This window comes from Pistacia vera, unplaced genomic scaffold, assembly GCF_008641045.1.
Source record: "Pistacia vera cultivar Batoury unplaced genomic scaffold, PisVer_v2 Contig200, whole genome shotgun sequence".
Classification (NCBI taxonomy): domain Eukaryota; kingdom Viridiplantae; phylum Streptophyta; class Magnoliopsida; order Sapindales; family Anacardiaceae; genus Pistacia; species Pistacia vera.
This window is the reverse complement of record NW_022196003.1, coordinates 1,489,927-1,504,967: the sequence shown is the minus strand read 5'-3', so window position 1 is coordinate 1,504,967 and position 15,041 is coordinate 1,489,927. Positions and strand designations below refer to the sequence as shown.

At 36.1% G+C, this 15,041-nt stretch overlaps 2 protein-coding genes and 1 pseudogene across 2 annotated transcripts; 2 read left to right on the top strand and 1 right to left on the bottom strand.

Moving 5' to 3' along the window:
* Positions 1 to 2,913: 2,913 nt before the first annotated feature.
* LOC116128637 lies at positions 2,914 to 4,349 on the bottom strand. The gene is made up of 2 exons (XM_031414393.1): positions 3,711 to 4,349; positions 2,914 to 3,620 (listed from the first exon to the last, which is right to left on the bottom strand). The coding sequence occupies exons 1-2, from the start codon at positions 4,120 to 4,122 to the stop codon at positions 3,121 to 3,123; spliced, it is 912 nt and encodes a 303-aa protein (XP_031270253.1). The 5' UTR covers positions 4,123 to 4,349; the 3' UTR covers positions 2,914 to 3,120.
* Positions 4,350 to 7,604: 3,255 nt separating this feature from the next.
* LOC116128500 lies at positions 7,605 to 9,394 on the top strand (annotated as a pseudogene).
* A 3,356-nt stretch (positions 9,395 to 12,750) lies between these two features.
* On the top strand, positions 12,751 to 14,538 carry LOC116128542. The gene is made up of 5 exons (XM_031414262.1): positions 12,751 to 12,774; positions 13,040 to 13,113; positions 13,241 to 13,441; positions 13,583 to 13,798; positions 14,197 to 14,538. Exons 2-5 carry the CDS (start codon positions 13,111 to 13,113, stop codon positions 14,503 to 14,505), a joined length of 729 nt encoding a protein of 242 aa, XP_031270122.1. The 5' UTR covers positions 12,751 to 12,774; positions 13,040 to 13,110; the 3' UTR covers positions 14,506 to 14,538.
* The last annotated feature ends 503 nt before the right edge of the window (positions 14,539 to 15,041 follow it).

Sequence of the window (15,041 nt, the reverse complement as noted above, 5' to 3'; positions counted from 1 at the left end):
CAGTATCCTGTAGTTCCCCCATTAACTTCACTCTCTTTGTGACTCCTCGATCAACCAACCTGTCTATATATATATATATATATCTATTTTCCACCTATCGTCAAGAAAAATTGAATGAGATGACAGCTGGCAGCTTTAATTACAATGACTAGTATGATGGTTATTATTTATTTTTGTAAAAGCGTGTCTGTTGGGTCTTTTAGTATTTAGAACCTGGCCTAATTAGTTGGACTCGGCAATCGGCAATATGATATTGGATTGGGCAATGGGCACAATATCATCTGCCACTGTCGGTAGCATACGAATTACATTAAGTATACGAGTAAACAATGCCTTAATGACACTTTCCCACCCAAGTTTTAAAATATCACTTTCCTATCTAACGTTTATATTTTGTTAATATCTAAAATATACTTTACTTTCTCAATCGATGTTTGATGAGCTGCCAAGAGTCAAGATAAGAGAGTTTTTATAGAATGGAGATCGGTGGATTGAATGGTGGTGACCAATTGAATATTCACAGCTAGAATTAGCTAAAAATCAATTAAGAACAAAAAACCTTAACTTTACGATGGTCGACAATCGATAAGAAATCAGGTACGAGAGTGAGAGAGACTTTGTAGAGAGAAGATCGGAGGTTCAAATGCTCGTGACAGAGAGATTTTTTTGCTGTTAGAATCGGTTTTGGATAGTAAAGGAATATTAAATTTGGGTGAAAAAGTGGTATTTTAAAACTTTTTGGGTGAAAAATGTTATTAAGGCAAACCTTCGGTGGAAAAAAGTCGTAGACTCTTCGTATACAAGATAAATATAGATGACAGTAAGCAACGCACCGAAGTTTGAAGAAGTGAAACCTTCATAAAATTAAAGTTATACGAGGTTTGCTTTGTAGTTAAAAAAAAAAAAAAAAAACTGAAAAATAAAGCCAAAACTCGAGGAGGGCTTTTGAAATTCTCCCTCGAATTAGGAACAAATAGTTGTTGTTAAAAGCTAATGAAAAATAGAATTTTATTTAAGAAAGGGGTATGCAGATTATTTCTTATGGATCCCAATTCCCAGGCAATAAAAAAATCTGGCATGATAAGAAAAGAAAATATTAATAAACATGGGTATATATATATATATATATATATATATAATGAGCTAGATATACTCCTCCACTTTTTCTCATATGGGTTATATATAATGAGCTAGACAGATCGCGGCTCACTGGTTTCCAGCTAGTAACAACTGACAAGGATTCGTAAGTATAAATTCTCAGCCATTTACATACAAAATTTTCAAGTATATCGCATTCATATATGTATAACNTACTGTGCGGTTCCGGTTCTTATAGTTAGGAACCGGAACCGGAACCAGAAACCGTAGCTAATATAAAATAAAATTAAAGATTAGGGGGTTAATAAAAACTTTTATAAAAAAAAGTAATGTAAATACATTTATATTTATATTTCATAACATTTAAAGTAAGTTGGTTTGACTTTTGAGAATCTATCTTTATAAAGTAATGGAGTTTATAATTTTGAATTTATAATTTGTAATTTTATTTTTGTTAACAAGTGCCAGGTTGGGGGGTATTTGTAAGTTTTTAAGGGTTTTTTGCCATTTTTAAAACTTTTGGGTGGTCATATAATTTTACAGGGTATCCAGAATCTGAACCAGAACCATTGTTACAGGTTCTAGTTCTGGGTACTTGGGAACCGGAACCGTCGGTTCCGGTTCTGGTTCCAAATTTCAAGGAACCGTCGGTTTTGGTTCCGGTTCCAGTTCCTTCAAAATATGTAGGGTACCCGGGACCGAACGCCCCTAGTCGGTAGCATACGAATTACCATTAAGTATACGAGTAAATAACTTTTTCCCACCCAAGATTTGCCTTAATGACACTTTCCCACCCAAGTTTCAAAATAACACTTTCCTACCTAACGTTTATTTTTCGTTAATACCCAAAATATACTTCACTTTCTCAGTCGGTGTTTGACGAGTTACTAGGAGCTAAGATAAGAAGGTTTTTATAGAATAAAGATCGAATGGTGGTGACCGATTAAATACTCACCGTCAAAATTAGCTAGAAGTCAGCTAAGAACAAGAAACTTTAACTTTACGATGGTCGACAATCGACAAGAAATCAGGTGCAGGAGTGAGAGAGATGTTTTGTAGAGAGAAAACCGGAGGTTTAAATGCTCGTGACAGAGAGATTTTTTGCTATCGGAATCGGCTTTAGATAGTAACGGAATATTGACTTTGTATGAGAAACTGGTATTTTAAAACTTTTTGGGTAGAAAATGTTATTAAGGCAAACCTTCGGTGGGAAAAAGTAGTTTACTCTTCGTATACAAGATAAATATAGATGACAGTAAGCAACGCGCCGAAGTTTGAAGGAGTGAAACCTTCAGAAAATTAAAGTTATACAAGGTTTGCTTTGTACTTAAAAAAATAAAAAACTGAAAAATTAAGCCAAAACTCGAGCAGGGCTTTTGAAATTCTCCCTCGAGTTAGGAACAAATAGATGTTGTTAAAAGCTAATGATTTAAGAAATGGGGTATGCAGATTATTTCTTATGGATCCTAAGCAATAAAAAAATCTGCCGTGATAAGAGAAGAAAAAATTAATATATATATATATATATATCTATAATGAGATAGATATACTCCTCCATTTTTTCTCATATGGGTTACATATAATGAGCTAGACAGATCGCGGCTCACTGGTTTCCAGCTAGTAACAACCCTGTTCCTAAGCATTCATATTTAAGAGTCGGTAAATGTATGTTTTAAAAGTTCATATAGCGTAAGTATATACATATTGTGTCAATCATTTGGTCTTATATAACTAAAGTAAGTGTAATCTTGTCTAACTAAGTGTCATTAGTTAATTCCGTGTTATCATTCCTAATATAATGTGTATAATTTAAAAGAACAACTTAGATAAATCTATATACATCCCTTGGACTCTTAATCAGAACTTAATTTCATCTGCTATAAACAACATCTGCAGCATATCTATATATATATATGTATGAAATAATAAATAAAAATTAGCACTCCAAACTCCAAACTCAACCATTAATTAATCACATATATGTATCATCTTATTGGCTCGAACCATCAGTCTTGATCAACTCTACTTGACAGCATTATTATTGTTCTTTCCTCTTGTCATATTTGAAACAAGGACTTCACCAACACCTTCTCCAAGTCCTTCCATCAACCCTCCAAGGAAATCTACGAACACTTGAGAGGCAGCCCTTGCTGCAACTCCAAACCTGCTTGGTTTATCTACGTTCTTTATACTATTTGCATGGAGCCCATTCACCATGTTCTTAGAGCAAACTACATGGAGATGGTAATCGCAAGCTGGAACTGAGCAGCGGTAAACTCTTCCTGATCGCTTCTTCCTGCACTCACCGCAAACAAACCCAGGTTGATCACCAGTATTTGTTGAGGGTGTCACTGGTAAAAGTTTTACAGTATGTCGATGGAGCGAATTAAAGTTCATTTCGTTAGACAGCTTAGCACAGCAAGGATGCATTTGGAAGCTACATGCGCTGCACCGAAAATTGTAACCTTTGATGGTTTTGCTACACGCATCACACTTTGATTTTCGCATCCCTCCTTTGTAAACTAAAGGAAAATAAAATATTTCATTAAATCAGACTCTTAATTATACGTTAACTAGATAACATAATTAAAAGATATATTACTGACACTAACCTGGTTTTGTCTGAAAAAGGAGCTGGTGGTGGATGTGGAAGGGATGGCCGACAAGAGATTGAGGAGGTAAGGCACAAAAGTGGTGTAGCTGAAAATCACATTGTTGGCAAGAGTACCTCTTGCCTGAGCCATACTCTTTGCAACCTCCACATGTAAAGAGATCGGGAGAGTCCATTTCTAATAAGGGGTGTTGTGGGTGATTGAAATGAAAGATTTTTTCTCCCATGAAGAATCGTGGAGAGGTTGGGAATTCACTCTGAGGAGTTCTTCTTGGGCCAAATGAAGTTGATCGTGGTGGTGGTCGTGGTGGTGGTGGTTTTGCTGAATTAAGTGTTGGTTGAGGAGGGTTTGTGCTGAGTTCCATTGTGGTGAATTTCTTCATCTGAAATGGTTTAGTATTGTTGTTCAGCATAGTGAACTTCTCTCAATAACTCAATCAATTCTCTTAGTGGTGCATATTGCCAACAAGAGGTCGAATCTATTTATGCAAGAAAAAAGTTGACACTATTTGGAGCCCATGCATAAAGAGTTAGATGCTTGGTTGATCATTCTTAGGTTAATTCAGAGACAGCTTGGACAGTATTGCATGTGCCGTAATCACTGTTCTATTCTATATACAAAGAACAAAACGAGGGCGGAAAATATGTATATTTTAGGTATGCATAATCTATGTTGTATATTCTTGATTGGTTTATTTTATAATCCAACTTTTAAGTTAAAAATACACAATCATTAACCATATTGTAGAAGGATAGTGCTTAAATAGATTATTTATTCGAATTAATTAATATTAACCTATTGTTATATGTTCGCTTGATGGGCTGCACGGGAGAATATATTATATAGACTAGGGGCCAGAAAATGTTTTGATTCCTCACAGTCACAGGTAGAACAATCGAGGAAGAAAGAAACTAATAATATATCCCATATGGCATGAAAGTCAAGGTTGTATACTTTCAGCTTTAATAATGGGCAATTACATGTCGTGTATTCAGTAGCTTTTGGGTTTTTTCCTACGGATTTCTTCACCTTTTTGAAGCCTTCATTGCATCTGCATCTATGAATAATATAATATATATACGACTATACAACAAATATTCGATTTAAAAGTGAAACAAAGGAAAAAACTTTGCTTCTTCTTTTACGTATTGAATTTGCTCCATCAGGTTCATGGAAGATGGATGGAGATGTCCATTCAGAATTTAATTTCTACAAATGATATCTCTCTTTGCTTAGTTTTTCCATTCAACTGATGTGAGTTGTAAGGCATATTACGACATTTATATATCTATTAGGATTCTTTTCTTAATCACTTGACTATGGGTCACCTTTGTCCAATTATCACTTCTTGTTTTACAAGTGATTCCTACCCAACCAAGAAAATACATTTAATTCCCCAAAAATATAAAATTAAAGAGAAGTATTCTCTATTGTCTACTTTAAGACTTTCAAACTACGTGATTAAATTTTCCCAAATGCTATTTGGATTACATGTATCTCTCTCTCTCTCTCTCTCTCTCTCTCTTTCTCTCTTTCTTAATCCTTAATTATCCAGAGCATATTGCGCCACGTCTTTCACTTCCATTTCCAAGTTACCTGGTGGGGTGATACGTGGATAAGTTAGGTTTTTTACAAGTCCTTTCAAATGGATCTAACTTGGCTATTTCCTTCACCCTTCAATTGGGTACTCGAATCTAACTTATCTTTAACATTTCAATTCAACAAAATGCTTTCAATGTGCTAGACGATATGCATCATACTGTTTTTCATAGTGTTTGAAAGAGACATGGAAGATTATCTCCCTAGACCCGTTTCCCAAGTTGTTTGGAGAACTTCATGAATTAGCTATACATTATTTCAAACATTATTATTCAAGAGTTAAAAACCTTTGAATCGTGTTTATTGTTGTCAATAAACAAAGAGGGAAGGGAATGGTATTACTTTTACATAAGACTCTTTTAAACCATAATTGAATGGTTTAGATAGGGTAAAATCACCTTAAAAATATATCATAATTCAAAAAGGTTTGTTCACTCCATCTTTGGGCCAATATTTGAAAGCTCGTTACCATGTTGAGTAGCTGGAAGATATCAAACTTGTGTTGAGTCGTCGTGGAGGGTTGGTGGTCCAAACTCCAAAGCTTGGCTGATTAGAGTCTTCTGATCAGGCGTCTCCATGGCTAGGAAAAGGTCTGTTAACCACCACAGAATCTAAATCACATTGACAAGAAAGTTAAGAGTGGCCCATATCAGATAGCCCATCACTGTCGGTCACAACACAACTCACATTCACAAATTTCTGAAGACCAATTCCCTGTAACTTTCACTTTTATGGGCCAATAGGGGATCCAATGTGTCCCTCGAACACCAACTCCATTTCAACCTGAAATGGAGACGCCTCATCACAAAAACTTGCTCAAGATCTAGTCTACACATACCACCACCATTCGCCACTGTAGCTAACTGCTGCTCCATTTGACGTCATAAATTGTTCTACCGACACCACTTAAGTTAAGCTAAAGTTAGCTTTGCCAATTAACAGGATGGCGCCAAAGCCAAACAGTCCCCACCCCACAGCTAGAGGTAGCTGTTTAGATTCCGTTACCCCTCACACATCACTACCAATTACTCTAATCATATTCAGAATTTGCCTTGGTCCCAGCTTCAATTAACGTTAACACTATGTGAAGAAATTAAGCTGACGAAGAAAGAGTTCTGTATCATACACAGTTTATAACCACCGACACGTCTTGACAGACTGAATCATTGATTTTGTAGCTGTAAATATGCGGTTAACAGAATTAGAGATGGGGTTAAATAGGCTAAATTATAAAGCAACGAAATGGGGCCAGACTAAAAAGGATGGTGGTGACTGGTGACAAAGGTATCTGCTTGCTTCACATTCTAGTTTGGTGCTCTTACGTTCTTACACTTTTCTTTGTGCCACCGTTTTTTTCAGTCATATTACGAGACACCATCACCATCACACTAATATTATGATAACAAAATAGTGTTGTACAGCAGAGATAAGATTGGGTTTGTGCAATAGGGAAGCTTCTTGGAAATAATGTTTAATGCTGTGTGAGGTGCTTTAAATTTGGCATTTAGTTCTTAACAGATCAAGATTACTAGTTTATTAGTTGTTTAGTCTGGTTTCCTCTTCAATTATCAACTAAGGAAGGCAATTTTAGTCTACATATAGTTAGCTTTGGATTTGGATACGGGGTATGGATTAGTATACGTGCAGTTTATTACTCACAAGATTACATAAGACAAAATATGATAGATAACCATTTATAGGTTCGAACATAAAACCTCTGGATAACTTACTTAGATTAGTAAAATCTTGCCATAATTTAATTTCCTTTCTCAAGACGTTAGAAAAATATCACATGCCATACATGATTACCAAGTGTAAATCAAATTCAAGATTCCCTAGTATTAACTATATTTTACACTGTACTGTAGTCTGTAATCTCCATCAATCTCGGACCAAATCCTCATTCTTCTTTAGACTATAATAATTCTTAACCTACTATAACTAGGAAAATTACAATCTTGAATAGTCCAATTTCCTAAATATACCAACAAATAAAAAGGAGCCGTTGGATCGTAGGGAGGTTAGGGTGGGCCATTTTTTATGACTTTTACTTTTACTTTACTAGGGAGTAGGGACTACCCAAATCTATGAAATTATTATGATTACCGAACCAGCACCAGATGAAGTGATAGTGTCAGTTTTGTAATTATGAAGAGACAAAGGTATGTATGTAAGCCATCCAGCTCAACAAGTGTCTAGCTGACCTATTTTGACCCCTCTCTTTATAAAATAGAAGTTTACGAAGTCTCAAAATCATCCCCTCACTCACGCGCAGACCGACAACTGTCGCCGCAGATGAGGAAAGAAAGCCCACCGCCATCCGTCTCCACCACCACCACTTCAAACTCTTCCCGTCTTCGAAACGAAACCGTTAGTTGCTACATTATTAGCCTTGACACTCGTTCTGCTATATGGAATCTTCTCCTTATTATCAAATTCCTCTTCACCACTCGTCCTTGTTCAGCTCCACACCTCAGCTTCTCTTAATACTACTTCTACTACTACTACTAATTCTTCTACTACTACTTTCATTGCTTCCGTTAATTCATCTTCACCGTCACCCGTTTACTCCGCCGCTAAAAAATTCTCAACACAAAAGCCCATCGATCCAACAGAGAGTGTTTCAAGCTTATGGCACGCGTGCAGCTCTTTTTGTTCAGATGGGTGCATACAGAGGCGGTGACGGACCTTCGCTGTGGTGGCCTTGCTTCTAAGCCCATATTTGTGTTTGGTCGGCCTGGTTCAAATGCGAGTGGATCTCTAACAACGGTTCTGTTCGGGCAAAAGCTTATAAAATAATTCCCGACTGGGGCTACGGTCGGTTTATACAGTCGTGTGGTTAATTGTACTTTTTCTGTTACTCTAATTCTGATAACATAGGTGGTAAGCTTATGATAAATGCGTACTACGGTGAATCTCAGAGGAAGTACGAGAAATTTACTGCTTTGGAAGAGGCACCGGGTTCTTACAATAAGTCTAAGTTTCACCCACCTTATCAGTTGAAATTTGTACTGTGGTTCGTCTTTGTATGGGAATCTAAGCGCTTCTAGATGCGGGATGGATGGCTTATATGCCTGGGTCTTTGGACCCAGTTCACATTTGTGTTCCATGATGCTGGTGGGTGAATCCTGCGGTTAGGGCGGTTCTGGAACCGTGGGTGCGAGCTGGGAGAGCCACGGTTCAGGATATAAGGGCGCAGGCTGATTTTGATGGGTATACTAAACCAATTTTTAGTGGTGATGATTGTTTGCATCGGTACAGACACGTGCTAATTGGACATTTTACTGAGTGGATGAATATATATTTGCCTTCGGGGAATACTTTGGAATTGTTCTTAAGGAGTTTTCTGAATATACTCAGTTCACCATTGAGCAGAACCCCATGTCTAGTAAGCTCTGCTTGAATGATTCCACATATTATTCAGGTATCTCAATTCTTCCGTCCCCACAATTGAATCTAGACAATCTGCATTGTAACACATTGAAATTTAATTTATTGATGAAATTCGAAAATAGAAATTAATGTTGATATAAATGAAAGTAGGACCAATTGCACTTCTGTTCTGTAGGGTAGATTAACTTCACAATCACAAAACAGTCACTGGTACTTTTATAAGATCTGCTCTCAATAAAGAGCTTATAAATTTGGTAAGTTAAGGATGTAAATGTAGGTATATCGTACTTCAATTTGTATTATGAGATATACTCAGATGTTTTTGGTTTTACATTTTAGGCAATGGGGATTCGAGAAGCTACTATTCAGGGAAACCCGAATGGAATTCGTGGGATCGGAAGTATGCAATTCAGTAAGAATGCCTTTGCAACGGGAGCACATGTCAGAGAATGTGGTTGGCAAGGCATTGCACAAACAGAAAAAAAGATTCGTTATTATCACTATCACAACACCTAACAGTACATGAGGACTATGAGGGAATTGCTCCCTCAATCGGCCAAGAAGCTTGTGACAAAGTACGAAACCTCCCATATGTTTATGATGACAGTATGAAGAAACTTTCCAACACAATCAGGAATTCGGCGCAAAACCATTGGAAATTTACAGGGTTTTGTATGATTCATTTAGCTTGAGTGGAACAACCCCACCAACATCATTCATCCCCCTGTGCGCATGTGATAATGGATGACACTGTTCAGTATGTAAGCGTGGCATACCTTTCATAATTTCTGATCGGGTTGCTGAAAGTTCACTCCTTTTCTGGATGGCATGAGTGGCCAGAAACTGATGAAAAAAGGGAAAGGAGGTTCCTGGGTCCAGTTTATTGCTTTGATTGTCTATAAAGGTCAGTGTCTTGTACGATTCGTTCATAATTTTTTTTTTCTTTTTCCTTATAATTTCATTTAATTTTATATACAGTGGAAACTTTGTAAAATTGTATGTGGACCTTTTTTTTTAATCTTATGTTAATGGATACAGTAGCTTTTAGAAAGTCCTATTTTGATATCAACCTAAGATGCTTGCGATGGGAAATAGTGATGATAGAATCATAAAGTTAGATGCTGTGTAATGAATGATGGGGCACTTTGTTTCCTAAAATTCATTTCTAAAGAAAAAAAAAAAAAAGTTTAGGAGAGATAAGACATAACAGTATAAAGCAAGGAAAGAGAATTAACAAATGGTAATGGAGAAAGGTGATATGAGGAACATTACATCCTCTTTTCCATCTTTCAGCTCTTATTTTTACCATTAGATGTACAGTTTATGACATTTTTAATGGAAACACTACGGAATTTCAGGTTTCAGTGTAACTGGGTGTATTAATGTTGAGTTTTTTTACATTTTTCCTGACTATATTTGCAGGGTCTAGATTTGCAAGAGTACAAGACCACATGTCACGCTCCATTATATTGTATTAATCATGTTGTGATGATACAGTTTATGTGTCTTGTTAAAGTCCTGCGGTTCTTGCAACTTCAGATAAAGAAAGTGTACAACTGGAGTAGACAGTAGGCATCTTGTGTTGGTACCTGTTATACAAATTAGAGGAACCAACCAATTATTTCTCTTGTCCTGTTGGGTGCTTCTTTAGGTCCCAAGCTGTCTCTGTGTGGTCTTTGATTGATTTGATATATAACATGATTGTTGGTAAGAGAAAGATGCCTGGCTGTAGTGAGTAATAATTTTAAACTTCCTATCTAAACAACGATAATTATTGGTGTGTGGATAGGATAATTATTATTGTATCAAAGGTAAAGCTGGAGGATGCAGCACAATTTTGTATTTACTGATCCCGCAAGTGGCAGGCACACAGAAAGATAATCTTTTGACTGTTAAATATATGATAAATAACTGTACTTGCTAATTGAGATGATCCCTGATTTTGCTAGATTCCTGGCGTCTTATCCTTTGTTTTTTGGGGTGGTTTGTGATGAACAAACAGAACTGCCCTGTTTGGTTTAATAGAAAATCACTCAAGTCAACCACCTCTTGAGTTCGATCTACTCAGCTGTTAATAGGAGTGACACTAGAAACTTACCCGTCCTTAACTTCAAAACCTCGAAGATTAGTTTAGATACGTAAATTGACTTGACACCCTTGTCTATAAATTAAAAAGAAAAAAAAGAACTACCCAGTTGATTAACAAAATGTTTGGTTTGGTAGATATGTAAATATACTGTGATAATGTAGTTGTTGATGATCTTTGTTAAGGTTGTAAACAGTTTAGCAGGTAATTTGGATCAATTTATTATGAGAATAAAAGAGATAATTGACTGGTTGTGTACCAATGCCTTCAGCAAAGTATACGTCGAAGCCTTTGAAATTATAGCGATTGGCATTCTCATTCCAATCAATTCAATATTATGCACAAAACAATGTCAAACTTCGACTCAAGCATACCCACACATCCACCATATGTGGCGGTATTGCGTGCCATATGAGCTCAAATTATCCATGAAAAATCATTAAAAATAATTGTGGCTTTTTCAAGATAAAATGAGTGAAAATCCTTTACCCGTGAGAAACTAGATAAACGGTACTGTACTACTTGATGCGATGGGCTTATGAAACATACTAAGCCCAGACTCCATTGCCGACTCACTTGGTAGCAGCTACTGCACACCCATCTGAACTCCGCTGCAAGGTCTGCCACATGGGAAAATATGGAACTGATTATAAAAAAAAATATATTTTAAAGTTTTTTTTTCTATTTAATTAAACATTATTTATTAACTTGTTTTAAAACTATTAATTTATTTTTAAATATTTATGGTGTTATAAAATCAATAGGCACGCAATAGTCAATAACCCTTTAATAAGAATTATTAGATAAAAAAGAGTAATCGAACGACTTTTTCCCACCCAAGGTTTGCCTTATGACCCTTTCCACTTCAAAATTTTAAAATACAAATTTCCACCCAAGTAAATGTCGTTATATCAAAGAAATTCTAACGGCGAAATTCTTTTTTCACTATCATTTGAACTTTAGTCTTCTCTTTACAAAATCTTCTCACTCTGATACTTATTTCATCTATTGTGTCATCGCAAACCGAGTTTCTTTTTTTAGCTGATTTTTGATATTTAGTGACGAATATTCATCGGTCATCATTATCAATCTATCAATCTCTATTCTATAAAAACCCTCTTACCTGATCCTGGTAACTCGTTAAACACCGACTGAGAAAACGAAATGTATTTTAAATATTAACAGATATAAACATTGGGTGGAAAAGTGGTTTTTGAAATTTTTGGTGGAAAGTCATTCAGGCAAACCTTGGGTGGGAAAAAGTCGTTTACTCGACAAAAAAATATATCTATGGAGATATTATATACTCGGAGAGAATGAGACACGTAGGAGTTTCCTTCAGAAAAATGGACAAATATCTTAGAAGACAAATTTTTAACTGTTCTCTTCTAGAGTTTTTTTCCTTTTTTTGACAACAAAAAGTCTTTACTAATCTATACAAGAGTTAATAGACATTAGTACAATTATAACAAGAACTGGGTATTTAATTATGTTTAAAATGAGGTTAATTAAGATGAGAATAAAGCAGGAAGGCTGTGAGTGGTGCAGACAAAAATTGGCAGTTAGTTAATTCAAGTCACTAGATTGTACTATTTGTCTTGTTTCTAACATGGAGCTTATAACTTTGACTCCAGTTTTCTAACAACTCACAAAACATTACACGTGGACGGTCATTAATTCCACGTGAATCATATCCACTAATTATATGGAATCCTAACCCACCTCTCATCGTACGGCTATCCCTTTGGAAAACACGTAAGATTCAACGAGATTGTCTTCATTCTGATTAAAGCTATACACAAAAAGGAGTTAAATTAATAAATATTAAAAATTAAATAAAAGAATCTGGTCATTGCTGTCTTCATTCAAGTCCGTCGATATATTCGGCTGTTATAATGATGGCAGTTTTTCCTTCTTTTAATTATATACGTAAATATTTTTGTTTGCCGTTGTTTTAGTGACCGCCCTAAAAACATTTCCCTTCTGGTCATTCATCTCCTCTTTCAGTCTTTAGCTTATATAACATATCCACTCGTATCAATCTCTTCTCTTTTTTTTAACCCTACAACAATTTTTCGGTGGCCTTTTCATATCTTCTATTTCACTCTTCTTTCTTCTTCCCACACTCACAAGGTTTTTCTTTTTTTTTTTTTTTTCACTGTTTGTACCATTTTATGTTATTCTTCTTGTAATAGACACACGGTTTCTATTTAATCTCAGTCTGATTTTCGGATTTTGATTGCTTGTTTAGAGCTGGACCAGTTGGCTATTTATAATCAAAACCTGAATTTAGAGTTGGTTAACGCCGTTCACAAGAAAGTCATGGTATTTTCTTTCAATCAATACTACACTATTCATCAGCTTTAATCTACCGACTAAATAGTACGTTTCTCTTTAATTTTCATTCTGGTATGCTAATCTCTAAAGATTTTGTTGAACTTTTGAGTATCAGGTGAGTCCGATAGGGCGAATTGAAGACTATGATATGGGTCCGCCATGGTTGAAGCCAATGATGAGAGCAAACTACTTCATTCCCTGTGCTGTTCATGGAGACTCCAATAAAAGCGAATGTAACATGTTCTGTTTGGATTGTATGGGAAATGCTCTCTGTTCTTACTGTTTGATTAACCACAAAGATCACCGTCTTGTTCAGGTTTCTTTCTTCTTCCTTCTTTAATCTTTATGGCGAATCTTGTTTATTTTTCATATTATTTTAATAATTTATTATGAGAATCATCAATTACTATAAATGGATAGACATTGAAGAACGTGAGTGAAATGTGAGTGGATGCAGATAAGGCGATCCTCCTACCACAACGTGGTGAGGGTTAATGAGATACAGAAGTACATAGACATTTCTTGCGTACAGACTTACATTATTAACAGCGCCAAGATTGTGTTCTTGAATGAGCGCCCTCAACCTAGGCCTGGAAAAGGGGTCACCAATACTTGTGAAATTTGTTGCAGAAGCCTCCTTGATTCCTTTAGATTCTGTTCTCTTGGCTGTAAGGTTAATGTTTTTTCTCTTCCCCTTTTATGTTCTTTCGTTTTTTCAAGTTACACATTCTCTGCATTCAGGCTTGATTCAAATTGTATGAGATTTTCCCTTTGATTAGTTGACTTGGTTAGTATTTTTCTACCATTTTTTATTTTTCTTTCTATGAACTCTAATATTTTATTAGGTTTCTTTTCTTTTATATTAATTTTTCTAAACCGCTAATCCAGGGGACTTTAGTTTTATATGCATTTGTCGATCCGTGGTATTTGGTTTGGTAGTTCATTTCGTGTTTGAATGAAATTGTGTTCATGTATATGCCCTGTACTCACCTACTCTGTTTTTGCTCTGTTCTTTGCTTGCTGAATGTTGTGTTGACTTGAAATGTCCCTTATTATTTTGTCATTCTGTAGCTTGGAGGCATTGAGAGGGGTGATCCGGACCTCACATTTATGCTGAGAGCCAAGCACAATAAGGATGGGTTCCATGGGTCGGAATCAGATGAATCGTCAACTCCAAAGAAGATTCGAAGATCGCCTATGTTCAACCGTTTGATGGAAGGACTAACAATCTATTCAGAGAGTCAGCAAAATGAAGGTGGGGAAAGGTCTTGTAGCTCTGGAGATGAGGCCACCACCAAACTCTCGCCAACTACTCCTCCCATTTACAATCATAGCAATGCCAGGAGAAGAAAGGGTATTCCTCATCGCGCTCCATTCTAAGTTCGCAATATAACCCAAAAAAAAAAAAAAAAANGGATCCAATGTGTCCCTCGAACACCAACTCCATTTCAACCTGAAATGGAGACGCCTCATCACAAAAACTTGCTCAAGATCTAGTCTACACATACCACCACCATTCGCCACTGTAGCTAACTGCTGCTCCATTTGACGTCATAAATTGTTCTACCGACACCACTTAAGTTAAGCTAAACTTAGCTTTGCCAATTAACAGGATGGCGCCAAAGCCAAACAGTCCCCACCCTACAGCTAGAGGTAGCTGTTAGATTCCGTTACCCCTTACACATCACTACCAATTACTCTAATCATATTCAGAATTTGCCTTGGTCCCAGCTTCAATTAACGTTACAAATATGTGAAGAAATTAAGCTGACGAAGAAAGAGTTCTGTATCATACACAGTTTATAACCACCGACACGTCTTGACAGACTGAATCATTAGATTTTGTAGCTGTAAATTATGCGGTTAACAGCCAATTAGAGATGGGGTTAAACTAGGCTAAATTATAAAGCCAACGA